This window comes from Erpetoichthys calabaricus, chromosome 10 (genome assembly GCF_900747795.2).
Source record: "Erpetoichthys calabaricus chromosome 10, fErpCal1.3, whole genome shotgun sequence".
Classification (NCBI taxonomy): Eukaryota; Metazoa; Chordata; class Cladistia; order Polypteriformes; family Polypteridae; genus Erpetoichthys; species Erpetoichthys calabaricus.
Window position 1 is genome coordinate 47,917,939 of NC_041403.2, and position 19,343 is coordinate 47,937,281.

The window sequence follows — 19,343 nt, forward strand, 5'->3', positions numbered from 1 at the left end:
GTTAGTTTAACCTGTATCATAAGATACCATACTTTGCAATGGTTACTAAGCTTTTTTGTAACAATTTTTAATGAAGGCCCTTCTCATGGAGATGAGCTTTGGTGTTTGTTTTTTTTTTTGTACACTGTGTACTGCTGTCTTATAGATCCAGTGAAATCTGTGTGAAATCTGCAAAGACACCTCTAGGTGTGCATGAGTGTTCCTCTCATAGCCCCAAAATGTGCTGGTTATGCTGACTGACCAATTCAAGACTGGCTCTGTGTGTGACTGAGACATTCAAGGGACTGGTGTCTTGTTAATGGCTGACTTAAGGCCAGTGCTGCTCTAATGGATTTCTGGCAATTGATTGAAGCTGAAGATTGTGTGTGTTCTGCCATCAATCAATAGCATTTAATATAGTTGTCATAATTTTGCTTTTTAAAATGGTTTACTTTTTTAATTGGCTGCGTGATACCTTTATCACTATTTTCTTTTATTTAAATTCCATTAAATTCTTCAGGGTTTATTATGTGAAAATGCAGAACCTCTTGACTTTAAAACCTGTGTTTCATATACAGTATTCTTTTATTGGAATATGTTGTCTTCAATTTATTACTGTCAAAACATTCTAAAGTTTTCTTATCAAATCTGATTATTTTACATTAGGAGATTCATCTTCAATATCTTGCATGCATGTAATGCTCTTGTAATCAAAGTGCTTGCAGGTATGTATTTTTTTTTTTTATATATATACACACAATGAAATAGATGGTACCTCATTGACAAATCAGCGGACTTTCAGAGGCTTCAGCAGCAATATTAATCTTAAAGTACAAATGTCATGAATCATCATAGTTGTCGTTGTTCTTTGTTGAGTTCTTTAAATTGCTAACAAACCAATGTAGAAGTATAGATCAGTTTATTTTTGGCAGTGCTATTAGTCACTTTTCAAAATGGGTGCATTTGTCTCAAGTCAACACTGTCTTCGTCAGTGAGCTTTTTTTTCTGCCTTAGTCAAGGCTTGGTATGCCTAATTTATGTAATTACACAGTAGATATTACTAACATGTATCAGGTATTGTACTAATCATGTTAACTTTTTTTTCTAATTCTTCTAGATATTTCAGCAGCCTTTGACATGATGTGCCATTTTATGCTCATTTAACATCTGCTGTCATACTCGGCTCTTATGGCTATAAATTTGGAATGATTTCAGTCTTATCTAACTGGCAGGCTGTAATTTGTGTTTATTGGCAGGAAATAAGTCATGATCATGTGGCTCAAGTAACAGTTATTAGTGCTTTTGTCACCTCTTGGCTTGATCATTGTAATGTTCTGCTATTTGGTGCTTCAGGCAAAGTGCTAAATAGATTGCAATATATAAATAATTCTTCAGTCAGATTTTTAAAACCTGCTAAACCTTGGAAACTTAACTGTCATGTGTTTCCTTGCACTGTGTAACTGTTAAATCGTAAATCTCTCACAAGTTTCTTTTCTTAACATACAAGGTTGTTCATGGCAATGGTAATATATGGATTTCAAACATGTTACAGTACTGTACACTAGGTCATGATTTAAGGTCAGCCAATGTTGAATTTTTTTTTTTTTTGTCTAGCACACTAAATGTAACTCACTGGGCGACCATGCTTTTAGTTCTGCAGCCCCAGATTATGGAACTCTCTGACTGTTTATAGTAGACAGACTTCTTCAGTTGGTGCTTTTGAAACCAATGTAATGACTTTTAAGATCTTTTTAAACAAGCTTTTATGTGCTGTATGTGTTTTGTCATTTTAAATCTTATTTTTTTATGATTTTGTTTTAACTAATTTATGTGAAGAGTCCATGAGTCTCATTAAAGGAGCTTATAAATTAAATTCATTTTTAGCATTATTATCATAATAATTATTATTAATGTGGAGCTGAACTTTCATGTTAGAAATAATAAGCAGTAGAAATGCAGCAATGCATACTGTTTCAAAGAACTGTATACCATGCATCTTTCCAGATTTCCTCTTTTGTAATTTATTGACGCCTAATGTTTTCATGTCCCCAACCAAAATATAACATTATAAAGAACCTAAGTGAGCACATAGTACTCGTGTTTATAGAATGAACAAAGATGTCTAAATCTACCTAGTACTGTGTGGAAAAAGTAATTGCCCCCCTTAAAGGTGACTGGCTACAACATTTTTTTTAATCCTACAATTTAGAAAATGTTTGGTTGTAAATAATCAGTCTTTAACATTGCAGTGGAGGAACTATAGCATCTCATCCTTGCAGAACAGGGACATGGGGGTCATGAGGTCGCTGGAAAGGGGTTTAAGGCACTCCCAATATCTTTGAAAAAAGACGAAGGTTCAAGTTTTTAGATTCCTGGTGCTTCCTTGTTTGCTATATGGTCGCCAGACATGGATGCTATACAGAGACGAAGACTGGACTCCTTTGGTACTGTGTCTCTTCGGAGAATCCTTGGGTACCACTGGTTTGACTTTGTGTTGAACAAGCAGTTGTCACGGAGTCCCAAATGAAGCACATTCCCTGCAATGTGAGAGAGCATTAGTTACAGCACTATGGCCATGGGGCTCAAGGGCCCGAGGGCAATCCAGCTAACAGGATCTTCACTTTTGAGGACCCAAGTGGCTGGACCTGGCAAAGGAGACGCCCACATAGCACCTGGATACAGCAGATAGCATGGTCATTTCTGGGGGCTGGGACTAGACCTTGTGTCTGCCTGGGGAGTTGCCAACCAGGATCCCGAGCTCTTTGTCATTTGGTGGGTGCAGCGCTGTACCAATGCATGCTCCCCAGCCTGACCTGACCTGATCCTTACAGAGCTGCTTTAATGCAGAAATACTGGGAGGTCCCTATATAGCATTTGAATTGGAGATGGGTCTGCCCTTTGACTAGACTCATTCAAAAGTTTAATTTCATTTTTTTTTTTTTTTTTCAGCCATTATAATGTTGACTTGCTTTTGAATGTGTGTGTATTTTTTAAAGACTGAGCTGATTTAACTATGGAAAAACTATGTTTTTGCATAGTACCAATTGGTGTTCTAATATTAAAATATTGTAGTGCTGGGTGGCTAGACACCCATCATGCTCCTTAATGCTGCAGACTTTAAACAGAACATTTTACATCTTTCTGTGTTCAATATAAGTAGCAAATGTGATTGATATGGCAATAGTGGTTGTAATAATAATCTGATCTACACTCTTAAACATAATGCGTCTTTACAGAGTTGTGTGATTCCTCATAAATGGTGCTTTGTTAAGCAATTATTCTCATTCTGGGAAGTGTTCTTTGCATATAAAGTTGGTTCTTAGTGCTTTGAAAAATGTTTGCATGAAAAAAATAATCTTTAATAATTAGTAAGCTACCTAGCAGGACATTAGAATAATCTAGACGAGAACAGGCCAGTCAGCCCAACAAAGTTTGCTAATCCTATCCACTTAATTCTTCAAAAAATCATCAATTCTGACTTTGAAAGCCTGTAAAGTTTTACTGTTACCACGCTTCTTGGTAGCTTATTGCTAAGTGTGTCTGGTTCTCTGTGTAAAGGAAAAACTTCCTAATGTTTGTACAGAATTTACCCTTAAGTTTCCAACTTTGTCAACGTGTTCTTGATGAACTCATTTTAAAATAAGTCTCGATCCACTGTAAAATTCTGTTAATAACTTTAAGCACTTCAATCATGTCCCCTCTTAATCTTCTTTTGCTTAAACTGAAAAGGCTCGGCTCTTTTAATCTCTGTTCATAGTTCATCCCCGGTAGCCCTGGAATGAGCCTAGTCACTCTTCTCTCTACCATTTCTAGCACTTCTATGTCTTTTTGTAGCCTGAAGACCAAAACTGCACACTGTACTCCAGATGAGGCCTCGCCAGCACATTATAAAACTTGAGCAGAACCTGCTTGGACTTGCACTCCACGCACCGTGCTATATAACCTAACATTCTGTTTGCCTTTTTAATGACTTCTGAACACTGAAGTTAATAGTGTAGAGACCAGTATGACGACTTCTAAATTTTGCTCATAAGGTATACCCTCGATTTTCAGAACTTCCATTGTGTATTCAAACCTAACATTTTTACTTCATATGTGAACTTTACATTTACTAACATTAAACTTCATCTGCCCAAGCATCCGCTGTTTCACTCTCTGTATTTTTTAATTCTCCTTTACTATTCCTGATGCACTTCACCTCCTCCTTCACTGTTCTTTTACTACTAAAATACTGAAAGCATCTCTTTGGGTGGTCTTTCGCCTAATCTGCTATATTCCTCTTTTAGCCTCCCTAATATCTTCCTTAATGGTGGCTCTCATGTTCTCGCATGCCCTACGATTCACCTTGGAGTTATAAGTCTTATATGCCTTTTGCAGCTTCTTTTTTTAACTCTTCATTAACATGCTGCTGAGGTGTTGTTTTTTTTTTTCATTTCCTATTCCAAATTTAGGTATGTACCTGTCCTGCATTATATGAAAATCTTTTTAAACATGTTCCACTGCTCCTCATCTGTCTCCACACTCAAAAGCCTATCCTGCTTAGACGTTGACGCATTTGCTCAAAATTTGCCCTACCAAAGTTAAACTTAACAGTTTTGGTCTTTGCATCCTCACTCTTACAAAACACTGAACTGTATTATGCTATGGTCACTTGATCCTAGTGGTTCAATCTACACCCTCAATTCTAACCTGATTATTACAAAAAACAAAATCTAGACAGGCTTCACCCTGCATTGGTGCTTTAACATACAGACTTAATGCAGTCACTGATTACTTCTAAAAACTCCTGCTCTTATACTACACTGTTTGCAAGGTTATCCCAATTAATGTATGGATAGTTAAAGTCCGCCATGACTATAGTATCCCCCTGTAAACTTGCCTTTTTAGTATTACTAAAATGATGTGTGTTGAAATTGTTGTCTGCATTGGGCAGTCTGTAACACACTTCTAAAATAAGATCTCTTTTCCTAATGCTTTCCAAGCGAAGCCACATGTCCTCACTAAGATGGGGCTCATTGTCCAACTGAAGAGGACATGCGTTTGAATTCCGTTTGACATAAAATCAACCCCACCCCCTTTTCTGTTCTGTCTATCCTTCCTAAAAATGTGTATCCCTCTGTCATACTCCTCCCCATCATTGTTTTTTCCATTACTGCTATGGTATCATACTTATGCTCTGTTACATACAGCTCCAACTCTCGTTATATTTTTGATACTTCTAACATTAAGGCAAGCTATTTTTAATGTGTTACTCCTTTTACTTTTACATTTAAATGTTGGTGATAGAATTTATATTACTATGCATTTTTATTTTTGCACTTTTGTAAGTTCCACCATGTACAGTTCTAAACCTGGCCTGTCCTAAACTCCCTTGCCCTTCTTTCCCTAGATTAACAGATTAAGAAAACCTAGACTAAGTCTGTGTTGTTGTTTGCAATAAGAGTCCTTTTAAAATCATGACCCATTGGTCTATCACATCTGTTATCTATTCATGATTATTTACTGTATGGAGCCCGTTATGGATCTGAATTAATAGTCTTTTTCTGTAACCTTGTGGATGGGTCTTTTGGCAACCAAAAATGGTTCCCTTATGGCATTGCTCTGAAGAACCTTATACCTTTTATTTTTTTAGAGTGTACTTCTACCATAAATGTTTAATAAAGATTGGGTTGTCCACCTTCACATAGAGGTGCTATGTTCCTCATGTGCCTGAGTGACACTAGCTATAAGTGGGAGACACCAGTGAGTGCCATACAGTATAGTGCCTCTTTGAAGTACCTGTCTGTCTGCAATTATTCGCAATAAATGATGATTCTTTAAATTAATGTTTCTTTTACTACAGTATAGTTGAAGACCTGAATAATCCATCCATTTGCCAACCCGCTGAATCCGAACACAGGGTCACGGGGGTCTGCTGGAGCCAATCCCAGCCAACACAGGGCACAAGGCAGGGACCAATCCCGGGCAGGGTGCCAACCCACCGCAGGACACACACAAACACACCCACACACCAAGGCCAATTTAGAATCGCCAATCCACCTAACCTGCATGTCTTTGGAATGTGGGAGGAAACCGGAGTGCCCAGAGGAAACCCACGCAGACACGGGGAGAACATGCAAACTCCACGCAGGGAGGACCCGGGAATCAAACCCAGGTCCCCAGATCTCCCAACTGCGAGGCAGCAGCACTACCCACTGCGCCACCGTGCCGCCCAGACCTGAATAACCTTGTGTCAAATTTGCATCAAAAGTGGAAGTCCGGAAGGAGGCAAATACTTTTTCACAGTGCTGCATATGATGTGTATGAGTAACAGTATATAAGTGTACAAATGTTCTCAACAACTGAGTGTGTATTATCAGTGAAGAGCTGTCTTTTTATTACAGTGGCTGCAATATTTCTTGGCCTTGAGTTGCTTGACAGTACCAATACGTGGATGCGTAAAGTCATGGGAGGATTTGTTGGATGGGAATTTCTCATATTTATTATCCTAGATGTTAAAGCATTTATGCAGAGGAGAGGTGAGAGCTGTAATTTTTCATTAATAGCATGGTTTATTTTATTTATTTAAAGTTATCTATTTAGTTGCTGTTTTAATTTACTGCACGTAAATTTTAGAAGTGTCAAATGCTACTGGGGGCTCCTTTACTGTATAGTAACAGCAATACATCTATATAATGCCTCACTGTAACAGCCAAGTCAGAAGTTTTCTTTCTTTTGAATTATTCTGCTTTTTAGTCATTCTGTGTGTTCAGACCATAGTGTTTGTGTATAATTTTTAATGTATTTATCTATTTAAAGAGTTTCTGTAAAAAGCCAAATTTCCTCCTTGGGACAAATCAAGTTCCATCTATCTACCTAAGCAATTAATACTTATACTCTAAAAGCATGTTTAATTTTAAGTTCAGGTTAAACTGGTTATTATAATGAGTTTTTAATTTATAATTCAAAATTGAGTACAGCCATGTGTAAACTTTTTGTGTGGTTTATCATATTGCATTGAAATCTCCTACTTCCTTCTCTCTCGAATTATAAAGCAAATCTCATCACCTATTAGAAGCCTTATACCTGCTCACAATGCAGAAGACTTGTGTTGCCTCAATGATCATGGCTAGCATTATTAATTCCAACTTATTGTTTCTCCTTCCATTTTTAGTCTTTCACTGTTAATTCAGATTAGCATCTAAAGATTATCACCACTCTAGAAGAATGGTTTGAATCAGATCCTGAACACCATCTTTTTGGAGTTTACCCATTCTCCCTTTTTCCAGTCCTCCTCTTGGTACTCTAATTTCTTCTCACACTGCAAGTCCTCGTGGATTAAGCTGATTTACAACTGAGCTGAGGATGAGGAAGTTGGGAGTAAGAACTGATAAAGTGCGTTGCTGTATCCACCACACAACGAACCACCTCAGGGTCCAAATTTAGGTCACGAGTGTGAGAGACCATAAAACAGACTTGGGCTTTAAAGCACCAGAACACACAGTTTAATAGGCAAAATACATCTTCAAGATCAAAGCATAGCACCCTAAAATTTGAAGGGATCTTGGGAGTTAGTGCAGCAGTCCAACACCATTCAGTAAAACTTCAAAAGTAGCCAACCACATGTTCATGAAGGTCTTGAATCCATTATCATCTGAACATACAGCTCCATCCTGTAGCTTCCACAGGTGTGACTCTGTAAATTTCCATTGAGCTGAAAGCTAGTTCACTTAATGTGTGAAGATTAAAGCCAACAGCTTTACCAGACAGCCCACATCTTTAATGATGCTCATACACAGGAGACATTTGCACTGTCCTTGCCAGACTATTGTGCAGACATACATTAGAAGAATAAATTTTCAGTGGTGTTTGTCTAAATGCAGTATAGAGATGATTTAAACTTTTGTGATTTACCTAGATAAGCTTGGATAAAGTATTTCAAGTTCATCAGTCCTGGCATAAGTAAAAGGTATCTAAAGTGTTTCGCTATATTTTAAAAACTGGAACTTTACAGAGCTTCCATTATGATTTAATTATAACAGTGATTTTTACACCAGAAGCTTTCACCATTTATTTTGCTGAACAACTCTCCAACAAAAAAATAATTTTATCCCTTCCTGTTCCAAAACTAAGGAGAACCCAGTATATATTAAATGTAACCTGTTAATTACATTTGAGATGGCATTGTTTATAGATTTCATGTGTGCATTTATTTATGCAAAAGCAGGATTTTGGAAATGTTTGCAAATTTATTAAGCAAGATAAACTGAAATATCATCTTGACACAAATATTCAGACCCATTGCTATGACTCTTCAAATGTGGTGTTGATGTATGCCATTTTATTAATCATCATTGAAATGTTTCTACACCTTTTTTGAAGTCTCTCTGGGGTCAATTCAATTGATTACACATGATTAAGGAAAGGCACACAGCTGTCAATGTAAGGTCCTATAGCTGAGCAAAATTCGAAGCATAAGTTCAAAGAAATTACGCACAGAGTTTATAGACAGGACTGTGTTGAGGCCTAGATCTTGGGAAGGTTACAAAAAATTCCTGCAGTGTTGAAGGTTCTCAAGAACACAGTTGCCTTAAATTCTTAAATAGAAGAAGTTTGGAACAACCACGACTCTTCCTAGAATTCATGGGAAAAAGGCCTTTGTAAAAGAGGTGAACAAGAGCCCAGTGTCCATTGGGCTCTAGAGTAATGTTTCTCAACCTTTTTTGGTGTTGCAACCCACTCTTCCCATATAAATGTCAAGCTGCATCATCTGACTGCTTTTTTGTCCCTTGGTGAATTGAGCATGATCGTCAGAGCGTAAAGGAGAGAGGGGCTGATTGTGGGACAGGGCATTTTCCACTTGTTGAATTGAGCACAATCATCAAAGTCCCAATTTAGTGACTCAAGCACAATATCATCATAGTGGGGTCAAGGGGGTTCTCATTTGTGACTAGAGCACAATCATCAGAGCAGTGACCCAACACAACCCACTGCCATTCTAAACAATAGCAACAAACAACCCACCTGCAGTAGCCTGCGATCCAATAGTGAGTCACAACCCAGTGGTTGAGAAATGCTGCTCTAGAAAACCTTGGTGAAGATGGGAGAAACCTCCATAAGAACAATGGTCACTGAAACAGTCCACTGCTCTGGGCTTTGATAGATTGGCTAGAGAAAAGCTTCTCTTCAGTAAAAATACATGTGGAAGCCCATTTGGACAGGCACCTAAGGGACTCTCAGACTGTAAGAAAAAAGATTTTCTGGTCTGATGAAACCAAAATTACAGTCATGAGAAGGGAATATCCTTGAGTTGCACTGCAGGAGCCTGGACTTGAACCACTGATGGTCTCAATCCAACCTGACAGACTCAAGAAAACTCCAGGCTATAGTCACTGCCAAAGGTGCTTCAACAAAGCACTGAGTAAAAAGTCTAAATATTTGTGTCAATGTGATATTTCAGTTTATTTTTAAGCAATTTGCAAAATCTTTGAAAATTCTGTTTTTGCTTTGTCATTCGGGGGTATTAATTTGCTTCATGTGGGGGAGAATAGTAAAATTTAAATGATTTTAGCAGATGGCTGCAGCTGAACCAAATGTGAAAAATATGAAGGGGTCTGAATTCTTTGTGAATCCTCTATATACAGTATCTGTGTGGCCCTCACACTCAAGCCCCTCAAGCTAACTATCCTGATGATGATTTTTTATATTCATTATAATTAAAGTCCAGTTACCTAAATTAGAACTAATGAGCCTGATGACATGCGAGTACATGTCCCAGACTGATTAGAGTTTTCTGTTTCAAAGTCTTTTATTGTAGGCAAGCCATTTTTATTTATGTTGCAAATTTTTACAAATAAACATTTGCACCAAAGTGGTGTGCAGTAGACCAAATATTTAATATATACAAAATACAACTTGTGTACAAAAGTTGTATAATGGCAGGCTGAATATTTGACATGCACATCAAAGTTTGTTTTTTGGTCCACATCGCCCTGCATTCACTTGTTTTTTCATTGTATGCGGATCATGCATCTGCATTAATCTCGGCCTGTCCGAAATAAAACTAACAGAAACTAAACACATACTTCATGTGGGTTGCATGCAGTGTCTGTCCTTGATTTAGATGGCATATATTTTTAGCTTATCAAAGGCTTATTGCATTTGTGTTTATATCCTAGATAATGTGTGCACCTGTTTAGTCATTTGTAAAGAAACCTGTCCATCCACAAAACTCTTAGTGATTAAGAGTGATTGCTACACACAGGAGTCAGTGATGCAGAGTCATCTTCTAGAAGAGTCTTTCTTTATTGTAAATGAGCTATTTAAAAATATTTTTGTGATGCAAAAATCCTTGTTCATGCTTTCATTACTTCTTGTATAGATCACTTTAATTCACTGTTTAGGTCTGGCTGCCAGATCTCTTAATAAACTGCAATATACTGTATACAAAATTTTGCTGCCAGATTACTTACTCACACAAGGAATCTGCATATATCACAACTGTTTTACAGTATTTCAGTTACACTGGCGTCCTGGTATAAAATGTAAACTACTTGTCATTACTTTTAAAGATCTAATTGGCCTTGTTCCTTCTAATATTTCTGAAATTTTCTGTCCTTACAAACCTGTACAGGTACTCAGATCCTCAAGCTCTGGTCTATTTCTATTTCTCTCTCATGTCTGTTTAATGTGGGAGAAAGATCTTTCAGTGTAGCTGCCCCCACACTTTGGAACAATCTTCTACAGCAGCTCTCTGACTGAACTCCTTTATCCTTAAGTCCAACCTCAAAACACATCTTTTTGCTCAACATTATCCTATTTGTATTTAAATCTAACAGTCTTTAGTCATCAGTTCACTTTTAAAACAAAAAAAAAGTGTTATGATACATGTTCTACATTGTTTTATATTCTATGTTATTTTAACATTTCTATGCTTGTATTGTATAATCTTGATTATCTTTGTAAAATGATCCATCCATCCATTATCCAACCCGCTATATCCTAACTACATGATCACGGGGGTCTGCTGGAGCCAATCCCAGCCAACACAGAGCGCAAGGCAGGAAACAAACCCCGGGCAGGGCGCCAGCCCACCGCAGGGCACATACACACACACACACACCCATACACCAAGCACACACTAGGGACCAAGGTTATTATAGTTTTGCCTTTTTATATTAGTTTTTATTTCTATATTTTTTCTGACCTTACTTGGAAATTCAGTTTAGTTTTAGTTTTCCTTCGTCGTGTATTTTTAGTTTTAGTTTAGTTTTTATTTCACAAAGACATTTCTATTTTATTTTTATATATATTAGTTTCAGTTTTAGTTTTAGTAATTATGGCATAGAGCACCTACGGAGTTAGTTTTGTGTCATAATCAGACAGAACTGTACACTTAACAGATTTGGATATGAGTTTAATGCTAGTGGAAGCTTACTACACTGCCTGGTTTACTATCTGGTTTTGTTTTTGTCTGATAAAAACAAGCATAATCAAAACTAGATACTGAATATGAACAATTTTACACAATTTTATAATTTTTAAAATATTTTCTCATGAAAATCACAGGGGCTTAGGAAGAACAGGGCTCTTAGACTTGAATGAGTGTGCAGACCCCACCTAGCTGTATTAAGGGAAACAAAGAACAACAAGCATGTAGTGTCAAGGTTAGGTGCAGTGAGTCTTGAATAGACCACCATAAAGGACAGTAAACCCATAATGAGCAGAGTAAGAGCAGGTAATAGGAGTACGGACAGGCATAAAACAACAGAGACAGCGTCTGAGATTAAGAACAACATATACATTATCTAAACCTGTTTATCCAGAGTAGGATTGCAGGAAATCTGGAGCCTACCGCAGCAGGTTTGGATTGAAGGCAGGATAAATCCCTGGTATGCAATATGTATGATAAGGCTGATGTTAAGAACAAAAAGAATATGATATTTATCTATCTATTTTGAGAGAGAAAAACATTGAAAAAAGGAAGACAAATATTTTAAAATATAATTATGCTAATGGATTACATTCACAATATCAGGTATTTTGAGTTGTGAATATGAACTAAAAAAGATAAATTTAATAAATATGGAATAAATACAAAAACCATTAATATGTTTAATTTTTCATCACTTGTCAGACTCTTTACCTTTGTTTGTATCGCTTCGTTGTTAAACAATGTTTTTAAAGCAAAAGTGATTGGTCAGCAACAATATGCTGATCTTGTATGATGACCTAGTCAGTCTCTCGATCAGTGCTGTTTTATTTTCAAAAACCGGGAGTGCTCTCCCCTCGACTTTTGTGTATACTCAGATATGGGGATGGATATTTGAGATGTAAACTGCAAGACAATGATTATATTTTTATATTATGTACATTAAGGAACCATCAACAACAAATCTAATCATATATTAAACAATTATTATAAAAGTAAAGTTGAAAAAATCATACTCGATTTTTTTTTATTTATACAGCTGCAGAGTCTGTGTTCAGGTGAAGTACCACTTCCGGGTGGTGGATTTGGCCCAAAAGTTAATACAGATCTATAATTGTGGTGTAACAACCACATGCCGAATTTCATCTATCTAGTTGCGTTTTTGAGTTATCGTGTTTATACACACAGACAGACACACGCATACACGCGCGCGCGCGTACACACACAATTCCAAAAAACAGTATTGTTGGACACTGGTTAGTCTATAATGTCAAGATTCATCAAAATATCGAGGTCGAATTTTTTCATGATTACTATACTTCGTATATGAGAAAGTAAAAACGATTTTTCCTGTGCAAAGTGGCAGCTGAATTGCTGTTAACAAAAAGCAGACACCTGAGAAATAAACTATAATGTTACTCACTCATAATTTTTCTGTCCATATGGTAAACGTTTTGTTGACCAGCACATTCTGATTTCAGCCGTTTGAATTACATCTTGATATACAACAAGCACAAATAAAGGCGGCACGCAAATCACTTTCTATTTCTCATGCTTTACACACCCGCACTCAGCTTGCTCTGTCACCGCAAATGCTGTGTGAACAGCCACTCTCCGTCACCAGCCGCCGTTCACTGGATGAATATATGCGGGCAGCTCGTGGTGGATAACTTTCTGTTTTAGAGTTAAAACTTACAAGGGTTAAAGACTAACGGCAAGAATATTCATTCAAAAACGAAAACTAAAAATATTTTAGTAAATTATTATTTTATTTCAGTTAGTCTTTCCAGCTACTTTAATAGTTTCGTTTAGTTTTAGTTTTTCATTTCGGGTTTGTTAATTATTTTATTTCAGTTTACGAAAATGTTTTTTTAATAATAGTTTCAGTTTTGATTTTAGTTTTCGTTAACTATAATAACCTTGCTAGGGACAATTTAGGATCACCAATGCACCTAACCTGCATGTCTTTGGACTGTAGGAGGAAACCGGAGTACCTGGAGGACACGGGGAGAAAATGCAAACTCCACACAGGGAGGACCCAGGAAGCGAACCCAGGTCTCCTAACTGCGAAGCAGCAGCACTACCACTGCGCCACCATGCCGCCCTTGTAAAATGATTATGTAATGTAATCATCATCAGATTACAACCTGCCTGAAGAACAGGCCTGAGCTTCCTCGACAGCTTGCATGTTGTAATCTATTCAGTTACCCAATAAAAGGTGTTGTTTTGCTTGACTTCCCATTGAAGTTTATCATAAATTTCACAGTAACTTCAGGGAATAATTTTGTAGTACTAAATGATTTGAAGGTTAGAAGTACTGTTGTAATTATAATGGCCAAAATCACATTACTGTATCAAGATAAGATTTGCTGAGGTGTGCCCAAGGAAGCTCCTCATTTGCTTTTTATATATTTTTTTCATGTATGAACAAACCATTAATGCATTTTTATCTTGGTTTTTTAAAGTGCTTTGAATAAGGAACCACATGAGAAGTTGTAGTGTAGAGTAAAAAGTAGTAATTGAGGGCACATTGAGGATATGTGTAAAGTTAAAAACCAATGAACAGGCTTTTGTGTGTGGAACTTTTTCTGATTTAATTATATAAATGGATTTCCTCTGGGATCAGTGCTGAGGAAGAGTCTCTTTTATGATAGTTTCTAGGTATGACTGCTTTAATTTTGATAATGAAGGGCTTTGAAGAGGCACTAGAATCCTTAGCATTGTTAAAGGTGGATATGAACAGAATACAAAGTTAGATATGTGGCAGTGGACATTTTCATATCAATTATTGTAAAGTTTTACACACAGGGAGTAAAAGTGTTTGATCTGATTACACAATGAATGGGATTGATACTGTGTGAGCGAGGTGTAGACTTTTTGCTGTCTACGAACAGACAGTGTAAAATACAATTAAGAAGGCTAACAGGATTCTGAGATTCAGTAGCATTCTGTGTACAGTTCATATTAGGGCAGGTTATGCTAAAAAGCTGTAATGTCCAACACCTTTGGGAGATCTTATCTGGAGTATCACGTGTATTTTTGGCAACCATTTTCCAGTAAGACAATGTCAGAAGTAGTCATGAGACAAACTATCAGACAGGTTCAAGGTCTACAGGGTATAAGCTATGAAGAAAGACTGAAGGAGTTTAATCTTTTTAAGTTTAAGCAAACAAAGATTAAGAAATGATCTGGGTTTACAATTATGAAGGGCATTTTAGTATGGCTGTTGCCTACTGCCACAAAAACAAGAACACAGGGGCACAGATAGTCAAATTGATTAGGACTATATTTTACATCAATGCTATGTAAGTATTCACAAAGAGAATAGGTCTTTGGAAAAAGTTATTATGCAGTGTAGTAGATGGTATTTTGGGGTTGTTAAAATCTCAACTTATGTTTGTAAGAGTTAGCTGAGCAGAGTTTAGCATGTTTGGGCTGAGCTGGCTGCTCTAGTCAAATATTCTTTTTTTATGTAAAGTATGATGAGACACATGAGGACTAGATCTTTGTTAACCAATAATGGCACTGCATATCTATCCAAATTTCTTATTCAGTTCAATGATAGATAGATAATACTTTATTTGTTCCCAAGATTAAATAAAGACGACAAACACCTAGAACCCCTTAAGAAGAAAAATCAAGGAGTCTGATTTCAAAATGTCACAGATTGTCATTTTGTGCACCTTAATTTGAGATTTGGCTGACACTACAGTATTCAGTTTGTTGTCCGTCTCCTGTTTTTGCAATTACCAATGTACATACTTTTCAGTTTTTCTATTTTACCAATAGATTACTATGTCCATAAATGTAACATTTGCGTAAAATAACATCAGCTCGCTGTTCACTCAAATAGTTGTCACTTTTATGTATCAGTAATGTTTTTTTTATTTCTGGTTAATAAAGATTTTGATTGTCGTTAAAATATTGTGCAAAGCCCATTGGGCATATAAATTGTGCCTGAACTGTAACAGGCAAAATGAGTGGTCCAATTTTCCATCAGTGTTTTATGCTCTATTTTTGTGAAATATAATTTTAATGTTACTACACTGTTAAAACTCTGAACATTTTTTATTTTGTTTTTAATAATAATCTTAATTTTAGAGATTCCTGAACTCATTGTATGTGGAAGGTTAAAGTAATAACTGTGCCTTTTTTATTCTTTTGGTTTGCAGAAATTTATGCAAATGTATCACAGGTAATTCTACTACTATTTTCTACTTTTAATAATGTATTGAAATATTGAAATCTGAAGTGCCTAAGCATAGATGTTTCTTAACTGTACTGTATGTGTATACTAGAATATGAAAAGTAGCTTTGTTTAGTTTTGCTCCATTGCTTTTATTGTAACATGTGAATCTAACCATATTCTTTTTTTTTTTTTTTTTTTTATGGTATATAGATGCTAGTGGAGCCAGTAATACTGATCATTTATATTGCTGGGAACTTGATGTTTTTAATTGCTCTGCTGGTTGGAATTGGGCAAACTTAATGAAAGATTTATTATAATGTATGTTTACTCATTTAATATTAGTGCAATTATCTTCATTGTGAATTTGTGAATTTCCCCTTGGGATTAATAAAGTATATCTATCTATCTATCTATCTATCTATCTATCTATCTATCTATCTATCTATCTATCTATCTTCATGGCTTCCTAATCATTTTTTAAAAGTCTACTTGTTTTATGATGATTTTATGAACTGTAAATAAATCTTAATTTCTTTTTATGATGTATTTTTAATACATGAAAATTGAGTTGAGTGATGTAACACAAATCTAACTTACTCTGAGATGGATTAAGGTATAGATCTAAAATGAATTATTTATCCTACACAATAAAACCACTTTAGCAGCATTGTATTTTAACCAAAATGGGTGCAAAAATAAAACTGTCATGATGGAGGTTGTGATGTGTCTGAATTTAAGCCACTTAAATCTTCTATAGCTCCTTGAAGTATAAAGTGTTTCTCTTTAGACATGCAGTCTTATGAAATAGGCTTGTCTCTATGTGCTCCACAAGGCCATACTTTGAAGTTCTCCATTATTTCTGTTTGAAGTTAAAATAATAAAAAAAAGAAATTCTGCTACCTTAGTTGTGGTAACAGAAGTCCCCAGAGAGAGTGAAGTTCCTTATAAATATTCAAGTTCATTTGTTTTTGCTGTAGCCTTTTATAGCCATAATCCATTAATTATTCCATTTGCAGAACTATTAATTTGTGGGCAGCTGTTGTTGACTTGAGGTAATTTGAAGACGGTTAAGGAAACATTTCACCTTGTCTCTCTGTAACCTTTAGACTGTTGTCTAATTGTTTAATGGGAATCTGGCATCTCGTATACTAATAAACAATTGATTACTAAAATAGCATGTTCTTTGAACTGGCAACCGATTTTAAAAAATTTTTTTAATTGAAAATCCAAAAAATGAAAATCTAAATACACCTAGATGTACTGTAGATTTGTGGCTATCATGCCAAGTTAAAGTAATGTAAAAGATATTTATTGCCTTCCTGAAATTTGTGATTTGGGGATATTAGTGTCAATTGGCTTTATTGTTATTAAAGGAGCCAAGATCACAATATTTTAATCCACACTGCATGATAGAAGACCATCCAACTTAAGTTTTCTTGAAAATCATTACCAGATTTGTTATCAACGTCTCAGCAGCTATGACAACAATAAGCCCCATGTTAGACTGTAGTTTGTATTATTAGTTTATCCTAACAAAGTTAATCCAATAGATCTACTTAAGTTTGTGCTTAACTTGACTATGACATTGAAAATAGGGAATCGGTGAAGTGATCATCATCAGTGATGATGCAGATGGGTTTGCATCTTCCCAGAGTGAACAGAGTAAGACACTTAATTTTATGTGTTGTGAACCTAGAAAGTCCAGAAAGCACACGTACAAAAACACTTTCAAAAGCTGCCCACTTAACACTCAAAAACCCCAGCTAACAACCCAAAGGACCAAAAACAATTTTTTATAAAAATAAAAGGTTTATTTTTAAAATGTTCCGCAATACATAAAACTCTGTAGAGTGGAAGGAACTGCCTGAATAGGTAAAGTAATCCACAGTGAACAAAGTTCCAATACAGAATCCAAAAATCGTGCTCATAAAACGGAGCAGAGGATCAAAAATTCAATAATCACAGTACCATTATGAAAACTAAAGATGTAGTTGAAAAACAGGGCACAGGGTCAAAAATCCAGGAAATCACAAAGCAAGGCTTAAAGGCACAAGAACCACTAGGAACTGGGGAGACCCTCCCTTAAATAGGTTGGAGGGCCATTCCTGGTGGTGATTGGCAGGTGGCCCTGCCCCTTGGGGAGCCACCCACAAAACACAAAGAAACAATACAAATAATACAAAAATAAGCAAAACAGACAAACACAACTGTGAACAGCAGCCGGGGGGGGGGGGGGGGGGGTTGTGGGAATGCTGGCTGTAACATTACAGTACCAGTACCACCAAGGGGTGGTTTCCAGACACCCCAAGCCCTGTCATGATGTCCAAAATGTTCACAATTGGCAAGGATAATCCCCCCTGTGGGGACACGAAGAGAAAATCTGCAGTAGGAATACTTGCGGGGACCACCATGGTGAGGGATTCAAATAGTCCTCCACCTCCGGGTGGTCCCGATAAGGTAAACGAGACAGGCAACAAAGCACCATCTCCTGGCAGTCTCTGCAGTGCAGCGTCTTTCGGGGTCTGTTGGTGGTCCTCCTGTGGCTTGTGCAGGCACATGCCTTGCACTGTGGCCTCGGGTGTGCGCTCTCCACACTGTTGTCGGCCACGTGCCTCGCAATGCTGCGCTCTGCTGTGCTGGGTCACCACACAAAAATATGCAGATCCTGGCCCAAAAAGATGCACTGGAATCCTGCTGACTATGCCATTGTGATATAAGGCGCTATATTGCGCCCGACCCGGCACAGACTTCAACTGAGGCACGTGTAAAACCACACAAAAATACTTTTTCTTCACCTGTGGGCACATCTTCCCCGTGAACCCCACAGTCCAAATAAGCACAAGCACTAAGCACACCTCTCTGGCATCACCACTCCTCCCAAGCAACCTTGTCCTCCTCTGGCCGCTGAGTGGTGGTCGCTGGCTCCTTTTATAGTTCACCTGAAAGTGCTCCAGGTGCTTGATCAGAGTTCCGGGTGTGATGGATAGGCTGCCCACACAGGCTCAGGAGTCCCAAACACAGCACCCCCTGGCGGTGCCTGCGGGACCCAAAAGGGCCGCACCCAACTCCAATTCCCTTGGAGCCCTATGGGAAACTGAGGCATTGCTCCAACCTAGGGGGGTGGCCATCTAGTGTCCAGGGGGAGGTATTGCACTGTCTAAGGCTGCTGCCCCTGGATATAGTGTGCAGGGGTGTCCTGGCTGGGCATGGACCCCGACCGCCTGCCACAATGTATCTGTATCTGATTATCAATGTCCTATTCTAGATGTTGGAGAAGGGATGCTGATGTTTCTTCTAAAAGAAAACATTTCAAACATCCATTAACTCAGTGGTTATAGAATAGCGTGTCAGTCAAATGTCCAAATACTTTTGAGCCCCTGAAAAAAGGGGCACCATGTATAAAAATGTCTGTCATTCCTTAATGGATTGTACAATATTTTCGGCAAACCTCTTGAATTAAAGCTGATGGTTTACACTTCAATCATGTAATGATTGCTTTGTTTCGAATCCAATGTAGTGGTGTACAGCACCGCAATAATGATAATTGTCACTGTCCAAATAGTTATGGACCTGACTGTATATTATAACACAGGCAGCTGAAACAAATAACTCCATTCAGTCCATCAGGCTTCCTGTTACCATGCCAAGATATTATTTAAAAGATGTCAAGGTCTCTGCTTCAATATCATGATTCTGTACTTTGTTCTGGTGTCCCACAAACATTTTCTGTGAGAAAGTGCTTACTGGACTCTCTCTTGAATGCAC

General features: G+C 37.2%; 1 protein-coding gene across 1 annotated transcript in view; it reads left to right on the forward strand.

Annotated features, from left to right (window-relative positions):
* Window positions 1–15,971, forward strand: part of LOC114658979 (putative ferric-chelate reductase 1) — a 60,281-nt gene extending 44,310 nt beyond the window's left edge. The window contains exons 13-16 of the mRNA XM_028811137.2: window positions 646–704; window positions 6,363–6,497; window positions 15,562–15,584; window positions 15,789–15,971. Of these exons, the coding sequence (XP_028666970.1) occupies window positions 646–704; window positions 6,363–6,497; window positions 15,562–15,584; window positions 15,789–15,878 (307 nt within the window). The 3' untranslated portion in view covers window positions 15,879–15,971. The remainder of the gene's footprint in view (window positions 1–645; window positions 705–6,362; window positions 6,498–15,561; window positions 15,585–15,788) is intronic.
* The last annotated feature ends 3,372 nt before the right edge of the window (window positions 15,972–19,343 follow it).